This window comes from Calonectris borealis, chromosome 6 (genome assembly GCF_964195595.1).
Source record: "Calonectris borealis chromosome 6, bCalBor7.hap1.2, whole genome shotgun sequence".
Taxonomy (NCBI): Eukaryota; Metazoa; Chordata; class Aves; order Procellariiformes; family Procellariidae; genus Calonectris; species Calonectris borealis.
In genome coordinates this window covers 184,086-201,619 of record NC_134317.1, presented here as the reverse complement: position 1 = coordinate 201,619, position 17,534 = coordinate 184,086, and the positions used below count along the sequence as shown (strand labels likewise).

The 17,534-nt window shown below is 37.1% G+C and overlaps 1 protein-coding gene across 31 annotated transcripts in view; it reads right to left on the bottom strand.

Moving 5' to 3' along the window:
* BAZ2B (bromodomain adjacent to zinc finger domain 2B) overlaps window positions 1-17,534 on the bottom strand; it is a 162,485-nt gene that overhangs the window by 44,876 nt on the left and 100,075 nt on the right. For 18 of the 31 annotated variants that reach the window (XR_012674018.1, XR_012674019.1, XM_075152564.1 and 15 more), the window contains 8 exons: window positions 16,972-17,178; window positions 15,891-16,289; window positions 12,884-13,493; window positions 11,319-11,615; window positions 8,919-8,979; window positions 8,259-8,367; window positions 7,892-7,993; window positions 1,732-1,942 (listed from right to left, as the gene is read on the bottom strand). Coding sequence is in view for 29 of the 31 variants with exons in the window: in XM_075152564.1 (XP_075008665.1) it covers window positions 1,732-1,942; window positions 7,892-7,993; window positions 8,259-8,367; window positions 8,919-8,979; window positions 11,319-11,615; window positions 12,884-13,493; window positions 15,891-16,289; window positions 16,972-17,178 (1,996 nt within the window). In the remaining 2 variants the exon portion in view is untranslated. The remainder of the gene's footprint in view (window positions 1-1,731; window positions 1,943-7,891; window positions 7,994-8,258; window positions 8,368-8,918; window positions 8,980-11,318; window positions 11,616-12,883; window positions 13,494-15,890; window positions 16,290-16,971; window positions 17,179-17,534) is intronic. The other 13 variants (XM_075152577.1, XM_075152580.1, XM_075152584.1 and 10 more) reach the window with 7 other exon arrangements.

Below are 17,534 nucleotides of genomic sequence, written 5' to 3'. Positions count from 1 at the left end.
AGAGGATCAAGGTCTGCAAAATCATCAAGGTGGTGGATAGCATGAATTGGAGAACTGTTATTCTCCAAACCCCGCAAATAACGGAACTAGGGAACACCCACTGACAGTAACAGAAGATCATTTTTTAAAAATGAAAATGACACAGTAGTTAGCAGACTTCTGGAACTTGTTGCCTCAGGAGGCTGGTAGAGCAGATATTGTTAGGAGGTTAAAAAACAAAGAACAGGCTAATTTATGGGCAACAGTTCCATAAACGGAAAATAAATGGAACAAGAAAAAAATGTGCTCTACATCATCACTCATAAAACACCTCAGGATGCCACGGTGCATGTATGAGGAAATAAATGGACCAAGAAGTGATCAAGTTCACATGCTTTCTCTAAGCAGCATCTCCTGTAGCCACTACTGGAGACAGAGCTCTGCACTAGATGAACCCCTGGGCTGAGCCATTGAGACATTTCTCACGTTCTCCTGAGGGGAAAAAAGCAGCAAGGTAGATATGAACATACGTAACATCAAATATTATACGTTCTCAATCTTCTTGTATATATAGACCATATGTCTTTGTTCATTTTATTAAATGCTACAGTGTGTGGTGGGAAAACAGACCTGGGAGAGTGCTCCTAAATGCTTCCCCCCCCACCCCTTACAGTGACCAATATAGGGACTGCTTCAGCACTTGACACTTACAGTTTCCTAATTCTCAGGCTGAACAAAAGGTGGTGGTGACCTTAACACACAGGTAAAATAGCTGTGCAACACTACAAGACATACCATGTACTAAGGTATTTCTAAAACTGCCTTCTCTCTGTCCACATGTCCAAAGAATTACCATTGCATGCCTTAAATGTATCTATACAGAACACTACTCTTTGCAGGCAACAAGACAAAAAAGATGCAAAGAATTGCACAGAGGCAGATGTTAAAGGCACATGTACTGTTAGCAAGGACATTATGCAAAATACAAGGTAGCTACCCAAACACGTCCACAATCAGCACATGAAAGAATACTTAAGTCTTAAGCTAAAACAAACGTCCTAACTCCTGGACTGTCAGAATTTTTCATATTGGATTAGATGCATTCAGAAAATATGATACAGTTACGGACTAAAGAATTGAAATTCAAAAGTCATGTACCTGATGTTTATTTAAAACCAGGCCCTCATGCTTTTGATATACAGTAGTACTTGATATCGTGAAAGTTCTACTGTCGACATTATATACTACTTATTATAGGATCCTATTCAACCTTAAGGGCATTTAAACCTTGTCACTATCAGGGATTTCACAAGAAAAGTATTTTCCCTGGAACAGCCAAAAGCTTCACCGAAATGCTAACTTAGTGGTTCTCAACTTCAATTTCTAGGTCACTGTTGTTTGAGCTGATACAGGGGAAAACAAAGATCTGTTAATTTTTGCCAACTTAAAAAATACATCAGTGGTAACCAGATTATTGGATGTCTGCTTTTTTAAATTTTTTAAATCTAAATAAAGTAACTATAGAGTAAGCTCTTAGACATGCATTTACACACACACTTCTTCCTTTGAATCATATATACATTTACTGATCTTGAAAAAGAAAAAGGCTTCAATAAAAGCATGTGACAAATTTCCAAAATAAAATGTTGTACACTAATATCCTAGTGAAACACCTTACTCCTCTTCAGAAAAAGCATTTACTCTCTATATACTGATACCCTCTGTTCGTGAAAACAGTAACATACTTCTTACCTTGAGCCTGGAGCTTTCTTAAAAGCTTTGCGTCGGTGCTGTCTAAAAATTCAGTGCTACCAACATTCGGAGGTCGGCCTTTGCGTCGTCTCATTCTTGACTCCTCTCTAGAGTGCTGTCTGTCTGGATTTGGTGGTCGTCCTCTACGCCCTTCCATAGCTCTGATACGGGGAATGACTTCCTCCTCCTTCAGAAGACACCACTGCACACCCTTTTAATTGACACATTTCACAGACAGGTATTATAAACACAGATCAAAAAAAGGAAAAATAAATCTAAGACACCTGAGAACATGAGCAGCAAGAGATTCCCCTCCACCCCCCGAAAAAAAAAGTTATATACATAAAATATGCAAGAGCTGTGATGTACTATTAGGGTAGTACAATGTTTTGATGATGCACAGAAGTTATATATTGAGAGGTTATCACTACAAACTTTTGTAAATTGTACTACTATGCAAGATTTTGAAGACTATTCAGTGACATACACAGTTATTACCTAGCAGGTATGCCACTACTGTGTTATTTTTAATTCTTTCTGACCAAATCGCTTATTGCTCAACCCTTTTTAAAAGGCAAAATAGATTCTTCCTTGTTACGTAAACTCAGAAATAACTCTGCTTCACATAATCCACTGCTCAACGTGAACGAAAAAATGTGTCAAACTACGAGTCACTGTCTTCCAACTGTTAGTGTTTACAGAAAATTTGACATACGGAACAAGCAAAGGAACGAGTGCATTTCCAAATACTGCTTTCCAGGGTGTTGTAGATCTCAACAGTTGAAAAAACATGGACTCATTTTAATCTTGAAGTTTTATTTAGTACAATTTAGTTCTCCCCTCATCTACTGCAAGAAAATTAATTTCTGCGCCAACCTGAATCAATCAAAAGTTTCTAACTTTTAAGAATCCACCTATCTGAACTAAAAGTTATGTTAACTATATTTTCTAACTAAAGTATGCTGCAATACATTCAACCCTTTCACTATTACTACCGTTCTTTTGTGGAATTTCAAAGACAAATACTGAAATACTTTGTTAATAAAAATACCCAGGTTAGTCCTCGCATAGAAATCGCTTTACTTTAACTGATAAAAAGTAGAGTTTATTGCATCTACTGAGCAGAACAGGAGCACAGTCTATCTGATCCTGTTTGATTGAACACGAGTATTTCAAAATTGTAACATCTTTTTCCATTTTCCCACGTTTTTGAAAAATGCGGGGAAAAAATGTAAGCTAACTATCCTTCGGGAATACTCCATAATTTGCCTTAAAAAGGTTTGTAAAAGATTTTGAAAATGTCTGCTAAAGCAAGAATGAAAGTTGGTAATTTATAAACCACATTAATTAAATATCTGTTCAGAAAAAATACATTTGCATTACCAAAGTTTTCACGTGTATATGTACATAAATACTGAAATCAAATTTGCTGTCCCATAAAATACGTTTTTATTTGCTTATTCTGACAATTTATCTTTTAATCTTTTCTGCTCATTCTTTATAATTACAAATGATTAATATAAGATTCTACAAAAGAAATGGCATTTTGCTAATGAAACATTCGGATTCCAAGGAAGCTATCAGTATCTGCAAAGATACCTTTTTTGAAGTCTGAATCACTCCCAGTTAAAACCATCCCAAGAGTACATCTCACAGTTTAAAACATTCCAAAGGGCTTTGTTATCAGCTATGTTCCTAAAAACAAGCCGTTCAGAATCATGACCATATCACTATGTGTACCATGAGTCATCACTGAGGACTTTTTAATCCAAAATAGTTACCTCTACCACTTCAACAGAAGGTAATTAATTTTCTATCTTTAAGAGTACTACTTAGGCGTACGCTTTCATTTCACTGTCTAGTACCTGACTTACAATTTATCACAGGTTCAGTTTTTTGAGCAACGTAAGCTAGATTTAATACTGTATTTATCTCCTACACCAACCTCTCCAACCTAGGAAATACTATCACATAAACTGCAAGTGCCAAAGGACACAAAAAAGCGCAAAACAGAGTTCAAAGAAAAGGAGGAGAAGCAGCCATAATTCAAGAAGTACCTTAGATCCTGCAATGGAGATTGCTCTTCTATTTTCTATGGTTAATGATACTAATGATAATAAATATGCGGAAAAGAAAGATAGAGGTCTACAAGATCATTAGTGCCACAGAGACTATGGATGTATATTACATTTTCCTAATGCCTCCCACAAGAGAAACTAGAGGCCACCAGATGAAGCTAGTAAAAGCTTCAATAAGGAAAAGGAGCTGGCATTTCAAGGAATGTGGAGAAGACTGTTTAATGTCCTGCCAAAGGACATTGTGGATGCAAGAAGTTTCCACAGGTGTACGACAGGACAAGGCAAAATAGTCCAGAACAGATTCATTAAGGTTAAGCAGGAGTTAATTGACTATCTATATTTAGTGCTCAGATATCTTTTAACATCTGACCCAAAATACACTTCTATTAAAAAAAAGTACAATTTGATATTCTGTGGATTTTCAATATTCCAAAGAAAAAATAGGGGGGTTGTGCCCCAACACAGGAAAATCAGGAGCTTCCATAAAATCTAAGCTTAACTACACAAACATTAGAGAAAAAACAGGAATAACACTATGAAATGTTGTGTTTTATTGTTGAAACTAATCAAAATAAGAACTTAATTCAACATCTTACCTTCAGGCATCTACTATCTATTGCAATACTGTACTGTAATCAGGACATTTGCCAAAAAGGCACCAGATAACTATGCGTGGAAGAAGAATCAAGCTCAAAGTCTGTTAATCAAACTAATGAACAAAACCATAGGCACTTTGCAAAAAGCAGACATCCTCATTAATTTCAGTTTAGATTTGTGAGAAACAGTTAACAGCAAAGCTTTCTAAACTGAATTGCAGAATTCATAATAGGACAAACATTTTAAATTCCAGTTTCTAGAAAAGGAAGCAAATAATTACTACTACAGTACAAATGCATATGACAGCTGATTTTATAGTTGGCTGTTCTGTATGGTATTTCTATTGTGTCTGTAATAAACATTTTAGACTTCTAAACACTTATTCACACAATAAGTCTTTTAAGCAAACAACAGCAAGCTTAAAAATTGGATTAAAAGAGGCAGACTTCACGCCTTATAAAGATGCACCGTATTTGTTCTGAGGCAGCACCATAATCGGATACTCTGAGAAAGACTAATGTACATAGGAGTTACTCCACACTAAGGACGTGGCAAAAAGTACTTTAAGCGCTTTCCTCCTTTCCTGTTCTTGAATTCAGCTGCCTTCCTAGGCAAGCATTCAGACTCGTTGGAAAAAAAACCCAAACATTATTTTCACAGCTTTATGCAAAATCTTCTTGGGGAAAAAAGTGCATGCCATCTTTACCGTGACTTAATGATTCCTGCCAGAGAGCTATATGCAGGTTAAAAAGTCTGTATTTTGCCCTTACTGATATTTCATCTTCAGCTAAAATGGATCTGAATGGAGCCACAAGAAGAGTCAAGTTTTCTCTAACTACACAATGACCCTGCAAAGGGAAGGGCTGAGAGCGCCGGGCCTGGAGAAGAGGAGGCTCGGGGGGATCTCACCAACGCGTGCTGGCACCCAGAGGGAGGGCGGGAAGAGGACGGAGCCAGGCTCTGTTCAGAGGTGCCCAGCGGCAGGGCAAGAGGCAGGGGGCACAGGCTGAAACACAGAGGTTCCCTCTGAACATCAGGGAACACTTTGTCACTGTGGCGGTGACTGAGAACTGGCACAGGTGGCCCGGGGAGGTTGTGGAGTCTCCCGCCTTAGGGGTTCTCAACAGCTGTCTGGACGTGGTCCTGGGTAACTGGCTCTAGGTGACCCTTCTTGAGCAGGGGGGCTTGGACGAGGTGACCTCCAGAGGTCCCTTCCAACCTCAGCCATTCTGTGATGGATACTCTTGCTGCTACATATTAATCAAAGCCAGCAAGATGCAATCTCAGGGCACAGCTCAGTATCACTCCAAACACTCTCTTCCAGCTACTACTCGATGCAGTACTCCTACCCATGTTACTCGAACTCACAAGGACCCGTGCCCTCTCCATCACCCCAAATCACATTCACACAAACCTTTCTAAACCACAGCAGCTTAACGTCTCCAGGTCCTGTCACTGAATTTCCACGTTTGCCAAACTTCAAACATTCCTCTAACCCTACTATTTCATGGCCCCACTTCTGCCAGATATGCTTCTCTGTTAACGCAGTTTATCACTGCTTTGAATAACCCATAATATCTGTTTGCTTGTGTACCAGGAGAAACATAGGCGCTATCAGAAGCAGGTAATGCACTTATTTTTGGCTTGCTATAGGTAATTCTTCAATATAACTGATTTAGCCATTAGATAATTTTCTTCACATCTTGTTCCATTTTTGAGCTTTGGGAAACTTACCCCATCACTTTGGATGCATGCTGCACGTCTCAAAAGATGACAGAAATATATAATGAAGAAAGGGAAGAGTAACCATGAAAGGCTATACAGAATAATCGATATTACAACAAAAGCAAAAATAAAATTCCTGGAATTACCTCCAGACATCCATGAAGATATGATTATCACATATCGTTTTGACGCTGGACAATTTAAAAAAAATTCAGTAAAAAGGGTGCAAATTCTCTTCATGAAGTATCAGTATCACATACTGTGTTACTATTATCAGCCTGAGTGTAGCTCAACTGTTTACATTATAATCTTCTCATCCAAAATGTCATACATAAAATGTAAATACATTTTAGTACATCTGAAACAGCTGCCCTTGGTCCCTTTTTTTTTCCCCACAAGAACACTTTTCCTTTGTCTAACCAAGTCTCAGTGGAACCTACCACAAACTATACAAGTAGAAACTACAGTGAGATGTACAGCAACTTAATATTCATATTGGCAACCTTGCCTACAGAAACCTGCCTTTCCCGATGCCTTCGTTCTGAAGTTTTATAGTATCAAAGAAGGGCAAAATCTGCAAATGACCTCATGAATTAAAGGGAGAAGAAAGAGATAACTAGAGAAGGGGACAAGACTAATGAAGTAATATGGACAACAGATGCAGGAAAGGTAACAGGGTAAAAAGAGAGCAGATACTCTGACATTACATTATGTTCACAGTATAAGGAATTATTTCAATCAAGCCATCCAGGTACATAATTAAGCTCACAACTACATGAACTTGTAATTGTTTTATGAAGGCCAAACATGAAGAGGGTTTAGCTATGTTTTACCCTGTAAGCCAGGAATCAGGAAGCACCACCTAGAAGTAGCTGCTTACTGTGAACTCCGTCCTTATTGCTTTCAAATTTATACTACGTAAACGTTATGTATTTCTACAGGGTATCACAAGGACACAGGAGCCTAAATTCAAGGTTGCTGAAAGCGTGATGTCTGTCCACGTTCCTGTAGTAACATATTCAGCACACTTATCTTTTAAAGAAGCAAATATATTCACTGACCAAAGTCCAAAAACTTTTGTGCACATCCTGAAGAAATGGCAACATGACCAAAATACAGTAATACAGTATGGCACAAACATAGTATTAATTTCCTTAAAATTCTAATTTTACTTATCCTTCTGTGGTTTATCTACACAAAGTCTAACAGTTCTACCACTGCAAAGCGTAACTGGTGTAACTCCGCATTCCTTCCCATACAAATCTCATTGCTTCAGGAAGCCCAGACAGTATTCTTGATACAGGAAGAACTTGTATTTGAGCATGTATTTTATATATATTATGCACATGAATACATGAAGAGAATGTGATTTAACACATACACATAAATTACTATCACTATTAAGGTTTATATAGTAAAGGAAAAAATAGAGTTTTAGTCAGAAATACCTGAACACTGACTAAGATAAAATATGCAGCTCACAGTTCTTTCGTACTAGACAAATCCAGGCTCAGAGCTGATCGTAAGGCATGCCGAACACCTGCAACCTCCTAACAAAATCACCGAGAGGAGCAGTTTTCAACACTGCCCAGGATCAAGCTCTCAGCATCTCAATATAACTACTATTAAGAAATATGCACAACTTTTAGAAAGAATTAGCTAAAAACAGGCAATGCTTCAGATTGTAGCAAAAGTAATTTCACCTAAATTTAAGTTAATGTTCCTTGGATCAAAGACTTTACTTTTTAAAAAGCGGATACCTGCGGTCCATCTCTGGCTTCATAGAAGTCACCCACTCCTATTTTTGCACTGAAGCTGAAATTGTCCCTTGAGATATCCATTATTCCATTTCTGCTGAGATACTGAAAAAATCACATATTTTTCCACTTCAGCTTATAAATAATTACAACCCAGCTTTGATGTACAGCTAACTTTGTGAGTGTAATGTTTTGCATATTCTATCAAAGGGATATGCATTTAAAATCAGTAACAGACTGAGATACATTACGCCTCACATCACAGGATATTTTGAAATAAGAATCTTTATTGGAGGGAAAAAAATGGCATTTTTTAATTACAAGCATGCTTAGTAGCATTAGAACACAGAAGTTAAAAAAAGGAACGTACCTTTACTACTTCAGGATACTGTCTCAACTTCTTTCCACAAGGTGCAAAATATGCTACTTCTCCTTGAAGACGACCACCGAAGTTTCTTATTCGGGTTTCTCTTTGCCAGCTAGAGTAATATGAAATAGTGGCATACAACAATACACTTTTTAAAAAAACATGTAAAAATCTTAAATTGACATTAATTACTTAAAAGGAAAGAGGCATATATCTAAAATGTGACAAGAGTATCATAAATCAAATAGGCAAAACCAGAAATCATTATTACGTAGCCCGTCCAAACTCTGACTATATATGGATTTATTTGTTTCAAGCTACTTACATACTACTGGATTTTAAACTGCTTAGAACTATATTTCAGGGAGTTATTTGGAGTCTCTACTGGCTCACATCTAACCATCAGAATTACTTTCCAGCGGCAAAACTGCTAAGAGACAGGTCATATTTGCAAAAGAGCAAATTCGATGCACAAAAATTAACACATGAAATATGCTGACACTTTTAAAGCGATCCACAGTCACCGTGAGCTGGAAATCTAAATTATTGGAGTCCTTTCCTTACTATTCAGCCTCAAAGATTTTTAAACTGTCATTCCTTTACCAACTGACTTTTGAAGGTATTATCTCCCTTTAAGGAGTATCAAGTGTATACATAACCTACCCGTATTCGAGAGGAACACGCAGCTCCCGTTCATCTGTTACTCTTCGTCTTTTTGAAATACCTAAAACAGAATTTCTGATTAACACCTAAGAGAATTTACAAAATGAAAATATGTTCCTAAAATATACTTTTTATCCTTATATCCCCAAACCAAAAGATAAATCATTTTTACATTCTAGCCATTACATACCTCAAGTACCAAGAAAATTAATACAACTATTCTCCTTTTGAAACACATTTTCCTCTAAACTTCCTTTAACCTCTTCTGAAATTGTAAACAGAAGAAAACCTAATTATGCCATACTGAACTGCTTGCCTTCGTTGGCTCTCTCAGATATTGCCAAAACAACTCCTTGCACACCTGTTTTTCTGTACTAGACCATATTTAAATTTTTTCAGTACAGAAAATGAAAATGAAAACACTCTTTACTTTAAAAATCCATACATTAGAACAGGCTCAGCCTTCAAAGAGCACTGTGTATAGATTGTGGTCAGCTGCCAAATGCAGAAAATTTTCAGGACTATTCCAGCTTTTCAAAGTTCAAACAGATGTTGTGTTTGGTGCTAGTCAAGAGACTGAATCAATAATATGATAGAGACTATTGCCAGACGTGCGGCTGAGAGAGCTGCAGGACATGAACTACGTACACAAACTTTTGGAAGATGCATTTCTCGACAAGGTAGTTTGGACCTTGTGTAAAGAATGTGAGATATCTCTTGCCTGTGGAAATGGACATGAGAGAGTATCGTTATCAGACTGAACCCTTAAAACGCGCTCCAACCTCTCACAGCCAGGAGGAGTGTCACACGGTGCAACGGCACAGGTTTACAGCTGAGGTGCCTGCACGGTCTGGAAGCAACTGCTAGGAGTCCTCTACAGAAAGCACTGAGGAACTGCCCATGCTTGGATGCCAAACTTCTTGGACACGTCTGCAGTCTTAAACTAACATGACTGACTATTACCTGACTTCTAGTAGTCCCAGTGGGGGGAAGAAGATTGCTTTTCCAAATATAAGTGAATTGAAAAACTGAGTTGTCCAGTGAAAAACAGATACAGAGAGGAGACACAAGACCTCTTCAGTGACTGACCAGCTTTAGGTAAAATGGACACAAAAATATTTTAATTGTATTATGGTGACTCTTATTAGGAAAAAGTACTATACCTAAAACACGGACACAAAATTAATTTATTCTACCTCCCACCTCCATAAACAGACAAAAATCTGCTATTAGCCTTTTCAAAGCATCATGAATCAACACAGATTCCTGACCAAAAAAATTAACTTTGTATTTTAGCAATTTGGATTACTGCTAATTTATGGGAAATCTTCTACAAACTGTGCGATTAGCAGGCCTGTTTCTGAGAAAAATATGAAGTAGATCACATTACACTGCTTCAAAGTTAATGCCGTTGATGACATGGAGTTAAATTCCTATTCCACTGAATCCAAATATAAAAACCAATTTATGAGCAGATGTCCCCGTTCAAAATCTACTTACTTGCATATTAATTAAATATCAAGTTTCTAATTCAAAGTAGTAAATACGCAATTTCATTTAATTGTTACCATGCAAATGGAGAAGTGTGACTTTCAAAAATGCATTCTTTTCTGTAGCAGTAGTAATTACTAAATCTTACAAATTAGTCACCAAATGAAGGATTATAAACACTATATATCAGGCAAATACTAAATGTACTTTTCATGAGCCTTTTAAAAATAATTCCTTGCACGTAATCCATAAATTCTACTGAGAATTTTGAAATAATAATGAATAAAGTTCTATTTTAACTAAATACAGTTATTAAATCTGTTGAGGAAGGGGCAGAAATAAAAGATTCAGAATGCAAACTATAATGCATAGAAATTAGAAAAAATTAAGAATAACTTGTTTAGAATAAAACAGTAAAGACTAAATAAGGAAGAGTTTTAATGTAATAAATATCAACTCTGCCTATTTCATCCTACCTTCTCTCAAATAATTACACAAGCTAAAATGTCCCAGACTAAGTGTAATGTTCAGCTCTTGAGAACTTGCAATTCTGCTGACTGATTTTAATGTCTGTTGCAAAGACCCGTGAAAAGATCACAGAATCACAGAAGAGCCCAGGTTGGAACGGACTTCAAAAGATCATCTGGTCCAACCTTTCGTGGGAAGGGGAGCCTAGATGAGATTATCTAGCACCCCGTCCAACCGCATCTTGAAAACCCCCAGTGACAGGGACTCTACCACATCCCTGGGGAGGTTGTTCCAGTGAATGATTGTTCTTACTGTAAAAAAATTTATTTCTTATGTTGAGATATCAACTTGATAACAGTGTCTAAACTACTTTTATAGCTACTTTTACAACACGTGCCACTTAGATGTTACACTGTACTATAACAAAAGACATTCAGGTACCACAGTGTGTACTTGGTGTAAGAGTAGATGGTGCTGTCCCAAGAAAAACCGCAGGCTGGGACTCGGGACATAAGGCAGCTGGCGCAGAGCTTGGGGTCTTTGCTACTTGAAGATTAAGCTGGGTGGAATGAGCTGCAAGACCAATGGAAGAGCTCTTCACAGAGGATGAAGTTTTATTCGGTTTCAGTGGAGTTTTTTCTCCCTCAGTGTCTGTATCCGATTCATCTTGATCTTTATCATCCTCATCATCTTCATCCTCGGACCCTTCTGTATCTGATTCAGAATTACTGTCAGACTCTGTTTAAAAAAAAAGTGTGGCAAAAGGCACATTATGACTTGATAACTAACGGCAAATATATTTAAGTTCTAACACTTGCAAAGTCTTTTATCTTATTAAATAAGAAGGTCTTCTGACTTCAATTTTTTTTTAATAACATCTCTTCAGTATAAATAGAAGGTTATAATTAACTACCTGAACTTTAAAATTACTACAGATATGACAGCATAAAGTAATTCTGCGTATAATGCACTGTTGTTTCGGATGGAATTCTTGGTTTTTCCATGAGGAGATGAGACACAGAAGCTGCAGTATCTTAAGAGACTGTTTACCCTAGAATGAGCTAGAGCTAAGACATCCCCCGTGAGCCAGGCGGTGGTTGAACACTACCACAGGAAGGGCACTTCACAGGTTGTGAAATCTAGCATGAAGAGGAAGCAAACGATGGAACTGGGTGTAGGCTGAAAGGTGTCAGAACTGGAAGGGTGACTCTCTAGGCAAAGGAGGAGGTAGAGGTAGAGTAAAGGATAAGGAACTGAAGATAGGCTACAGCTGTGAGGAAAAAAGAGGGTTAGTATAGGGTGTGTGGATGAGAGGAGGAAAAGGAATGATGAAGGTGGAGCTGGACCCAAGAGGTATCGGCACACTGGGAATACAATCAAAACAGGCCTTGCCTTTCTGAATTGCTCAAGAGCTTTTAAAATAGTAGTCTGAACGCTATCTACGAACACTGCAGCCCTTACAACTGTCCTGGTACTTTTCTCTAATCTTGCTCATTGACTACTGTGCTCTGAATGAAGCCTCGAAACATGCTTTTCTTGCCACTCTCAAATTTGAAGGCCCTGATTTAGTCCCTCTCTGGTTGGGGAAGCCTGTTCTGCAGATGGGCTCTGCCTGCCAGAATAATTAACCATCAACCAGCCTATTCTCTCCATCCCCCTCCTGGGCACCCTGCCGCATAAGCAGTACATGAGCTGCAGGCGGGGTGATTGATCTGGAAGGTAGATCTCCAACAGCCTTTCCAGAAGGCTGTGGAGCCATCTCACCAGGACAGCTGAAAGTATACTTGCCATAGGATCACGTATCAGAATACCCAAAACATGATTTTGGATATGACACAATGGGGGACTGGGAGACATATGCTACTTTCCAGGATATCTGTAGGACACTCTGTGGGCCATACTGCTCCAAAATTTCCTACCTGTATTTTAAAATACGGTGAGAAATGCATGTTTTCAATACTCAAAAAATAAAGTTTCTGCTTTTCCTATTAAAAAGGTTAAACCACCTGATTGGCTATCATCAGAATCATCATCTTCGTCGTCCTCATCTTCATCTTCATCGTCGTCGTCATCATCATTTGAGTCGTCAGAGTCCTTACTGCTGGGGGCATCTGAGTCTACCCCTCTGAACTGTTCCACCACCAGCTTTGCAGAATGAAGGCGGTGTTGTGTTTTTACTGCATTTACTGCATTATTGCTGACTGTTTTATCCTTTCCTGAACCAGGTAACACAGGAGAGGTAGAGGGCATAACAGGTGTCCGGTTACCAGTTGTTTTTTTCCCACATGCGCTCAAGTTTACTGGCAAAGAAAAGGGGGCACTACTAGAAATGGCTACACTTTCATTGATCTTGGTCTGGGATTTCAGTTTCGTAGTGAGTGCAAGAGGAGCCTCCTGGATGACGCTCTGAATAACTCCATTGGGTTGGTGATTACCTAAAAGTGCATTTGTCAGGAATGGATTAGAATGGTTGTTTTCCAAGGATGTGAGTTTTTGATGAGCTGGTGAACTAGATGTTGGTTTGGGGCTTGACAAAGCTGCAATAACCTTCTTCAAGTTCTTAGATGATTCCTGTTTCTTTAGCTGTGCTGCTGGGAATGTCTGTTTATATTGTTCCTAAAGAAATAAGAAGACAGAGGAATAAAATGTGGATTTTTTTTTTTTTAGTATTCAGGCAGGTGAACTCTATGAAATCTTAAAACATCCGCTAAGCTATTTTTCATAGGTCAAAAGTAGGTGCTAGCTACAACAGAAGAGATGAATAACTACAAGTTATATAAGTCTCATGATTTTCACCGTAAATCAAGTAGGAAAAGACAAATTGAACTCAAGATGAAGCTGATCTGAATTATGTAGGGAAGCTGTTTCACTTGCTACATTGCTCTAGACAGTGATTTTCATAAAGCTATTAAGCACCTAGAAAAAAGAAATTTTTAAGAAGAGACTACTCTTATGTACTGGCATAGGAAAAAAACCACTTTTTACTCATTTCAGCATTAAAAATCTCATCAGTGAATGTAAAACTAGCTTTAGTAATTTGTTCATTTTAAAGCACAAGGTAAATACACGACTGGCTACAATACTACCAGAAAACGAAGAGAAGTCTCTTGGCATATAAAAATTTCATTAAAAACAAAAAGGGAAAAAAAGGTATTATTCAGAAGTACTGTGGTCTGCTAGTTTTTAACTCTGAAAAAGTAGTACTTGAAAGTTCTTCAGGTAAAACTTAATCGGTAGTGGCTCAGAAATGTATGTAAAGCTTACACTGTCTTTAGTCTCAAGACTCTTCCAAGGAAAAAGAAAATACATCATCTTTGATGAAAAAAATTAATAGAATGGATAAAGATGGTACATTTTAAATCAATTTTTAAATATTAAGTCAATTACAATACTAACATTTAAAACTGAATATGAAATTATGAAAACCTACAAAATAAATATTCACACAGTGCATGTTTCCAGCAAAAGTTTTAAAGAAATCAAACCACTAAATGGGTGATGTATCATCAGCTGAAGGCTCATAACCTAAATTTGACAGCAGAAACCTCTTCCAATGGCAAAGATGTATGTTTTCATAATTATAATGTATTTAACCATTTCAGGTAAATGACTAGCTTATTTGAATTTTACAAAGTAACTGGGAGTTGAAAGGAAAAACTTTCCTGTTTCTCTTCTGGTCTAGGAATAAAAACTATGTGATAAAAATATTTTTCAGTCCTCACTGAGGACTCTTGAGTTAGCTGCGAACCAGAGTTCAGTTTACTCTTCACCAATATTATTTAGTTTAAAACAAAGTTTGTTTTTAATAATGCAACTTGCCTTGGTAAATGTACTTCTTTATATATATATTTTTATATATATATATATATATATATAAAAGCCTCAACATTTCTAAAATGCTATATTTTTATTCTCTTCTAATCCCCATTCAAATCTAAGTGAATAGAAGTTATGAAAATTCATCACTAGTCATCATAATCACTATTAACAAAATAAAGAAACTGAGACTCTACAAAGAATTTTTGTAAGCTACAGTACTGTTAAGATAGACACATGTAAACACATTGTAGAGTCCTGATCAGTAAAAAGGAAGATCAAATTTATTGCAATGGCCATACTGAGTTTTAATAGCTATCAGTGCATGAATATCCTTCTGCCTTTAAAGAGCAAACAAAACCCAAGATTAAATCAAACATTTTTTTAAAAAAGGCTTTCAGCTACTTTGTTTAAAATCATGATTAAAACAGGTAATTTTAATTACTTTGACTTAAAGCTATCCAACTTGAAACAATGCAAAGCCATACGTACATACTAGATATGGAAAGTATTAAATCAGCATTCTGACTGAAACTAGGAAAAGCACAGGAAAAATATCCAGGCACACAATTTACCTATGAGTACTTTTCTTATTTTGATATTGATTTTAGCTGCTCGTTTTCCTTAAGAGATGCATGACAAAATCCTTTGCTTTCTTTGTACCCATTACTCTCACCAGTACACTAATTGCTTTCAGCAAAGCTGTAAAGTTCCACTATGTGATGAGCATGAAACTCAAGTTTGGCATTATGTGACTGTAAAAGTTGCGTATATGATTACATCATGTATACATTACAGTATGCATACATGTACATGCACCACCAAGTAGATGACTCTTCTCGGAGATAAAGTTATGGAATAGCTCAGGGCCGCTGTAATGTATAGTGAATCATCGCTAAAATTAAAGCATAATATTTGCTGCTCTTTAAAAAACAAAACAAAAAACAACAAACAAACAAAAAAAACCACCAACCACCACAGTTCAGAACATATACTACCCACACAATTTAGTTAATTTACATCATTCAGAAATCCATATAAATTCTAAAAAGACATCAAAAAAACATGATATGGAAATAATTATACATATAATTTTAAAACATTATATTTAAAAGAGCTTGATAGCACAATGTTGCATCTTGTTAGGCAGGCAACGCAGGTTACAAATAATAAAAAAAACAGTGATTTTTCACTCACCCGTTTTGATCTTACATCGCTGGTCAAAGAGAGAGATTCTTCAGAGGTATTTTTATTCCCTGCTTTGAGTAGATCAGGGGAAGGAACTATGAGTTTTAAATAGGTTTCCTTTTTGGCTTGGTGTACCAAAGACAAAGGTTTCACATTGGGAACCAATCCCGTAGACTGTATTACACTTGTGTGTTTGTTCACAGATTCCTCCTTTGCCTGAGAGCTTTGGAAAATAAACGGAAGCTGCTGTGACAAAACCTGAGGCTGCTTCTGCTGGGACTGGAATGATGAGTGAGTCTGGGAATCAGACACAAGAGGTATCTGCTGGTGTGTTCTTTTTTCTTGGGACTTTTCATGTGGTTTTTGTCCATCAGTTTTCAGATCTGTTATGCCACTATGCATTAGCACCTGCAAAACACGTATTTTTGCCTGTTCATATTACATCAGTTAAAGATCCTTTAAAAAAACAGTGTATCATCAATCCCCATTAAACAATTATACTTCTCTTGCAGAGGATGAACAACAGTAACTTTAAAACCAATCTTGTCATATATTTATTTGTTTAGGGTTCCCTCCCCGCCCCAGATAGTTTCAGCATGTGAAGACAATGCTTAGTAGAGAAGGAGTACTAAACCATGATTGTTTTTAAATATATTTTCACTGTAAACCTAACAGGATACCCAAAATTCCAATCTTGTTCTTCTATTGGCTACCAGGAAAAGTGACCACTCTACTAAGAAAAAAGCAACTGCCAAAGCAATATCCATAGAAAGATATATTTCCAATACACTATCAGCACACAGCACTTTATTTCTTTATATTTCCCACTTTATAACAAAAATAACAGTCTAACTGTTAAACTTCTAGCCCGTAAAGAACAACAAAACACACACAGGCACGCACACACAGGAAGCAAAAAAAAAACCCAGAAAACCCTGAAGCAAAACCAAAAAGAGTATTCTTAGCATTCATTAATGCGTAGTTAAATAATTGCTGGTACAAACATGAACCAGTAAATAACTGGTACAAACGTGAACAGGTCAATTTTTCACAAACAGCTTTCAGTGACAAGACTGAGTGGCAGTCATACCTTGTTCTTGGTTTTGTGATGTGCTTCGTTTTCAGAATCAGATTCATCATCTTCACTCTCTTCAGCACTCTGGTCCTCCTCCTCCTCTTCATCCTCCTCCAGATCATCGGAGTCACTACTACTTATGCCTTCACTTGAGGTGTCTGAAGAGGAGCCCGAATCACTGTCGCTGTTACTAGAGCTTTCCACTGCTTTTTTTCTGGGCTTCTACCAGGAAGATGAATGCTTTATTAGTGGTTCAGCTTTAATCTATCATATCATCTTACTATTATGCATAATCCTTAAAACAAAAAACAGAGTTTGGAGTAAAGTGATCTGCAATCCTTGAACACAACTGTCTGTCTCTGCAGAAGACTAAAGAGAAAGAAGTGCTTCACAAGATGATGAAAATGAAAAACTAGTCACAAGGTTCCACTAAAGTATTTTTCTGACCACACGCACCGGCAAAACAGTAACATCGCCACATTTCAAAGCAATATATCAAATTCAGGCCTAAAAAATCTGCCTGGAATTTAGGTCTAGCAAACCACCACTGAATGTACTGCTTCCAAAAAAAATTTAAA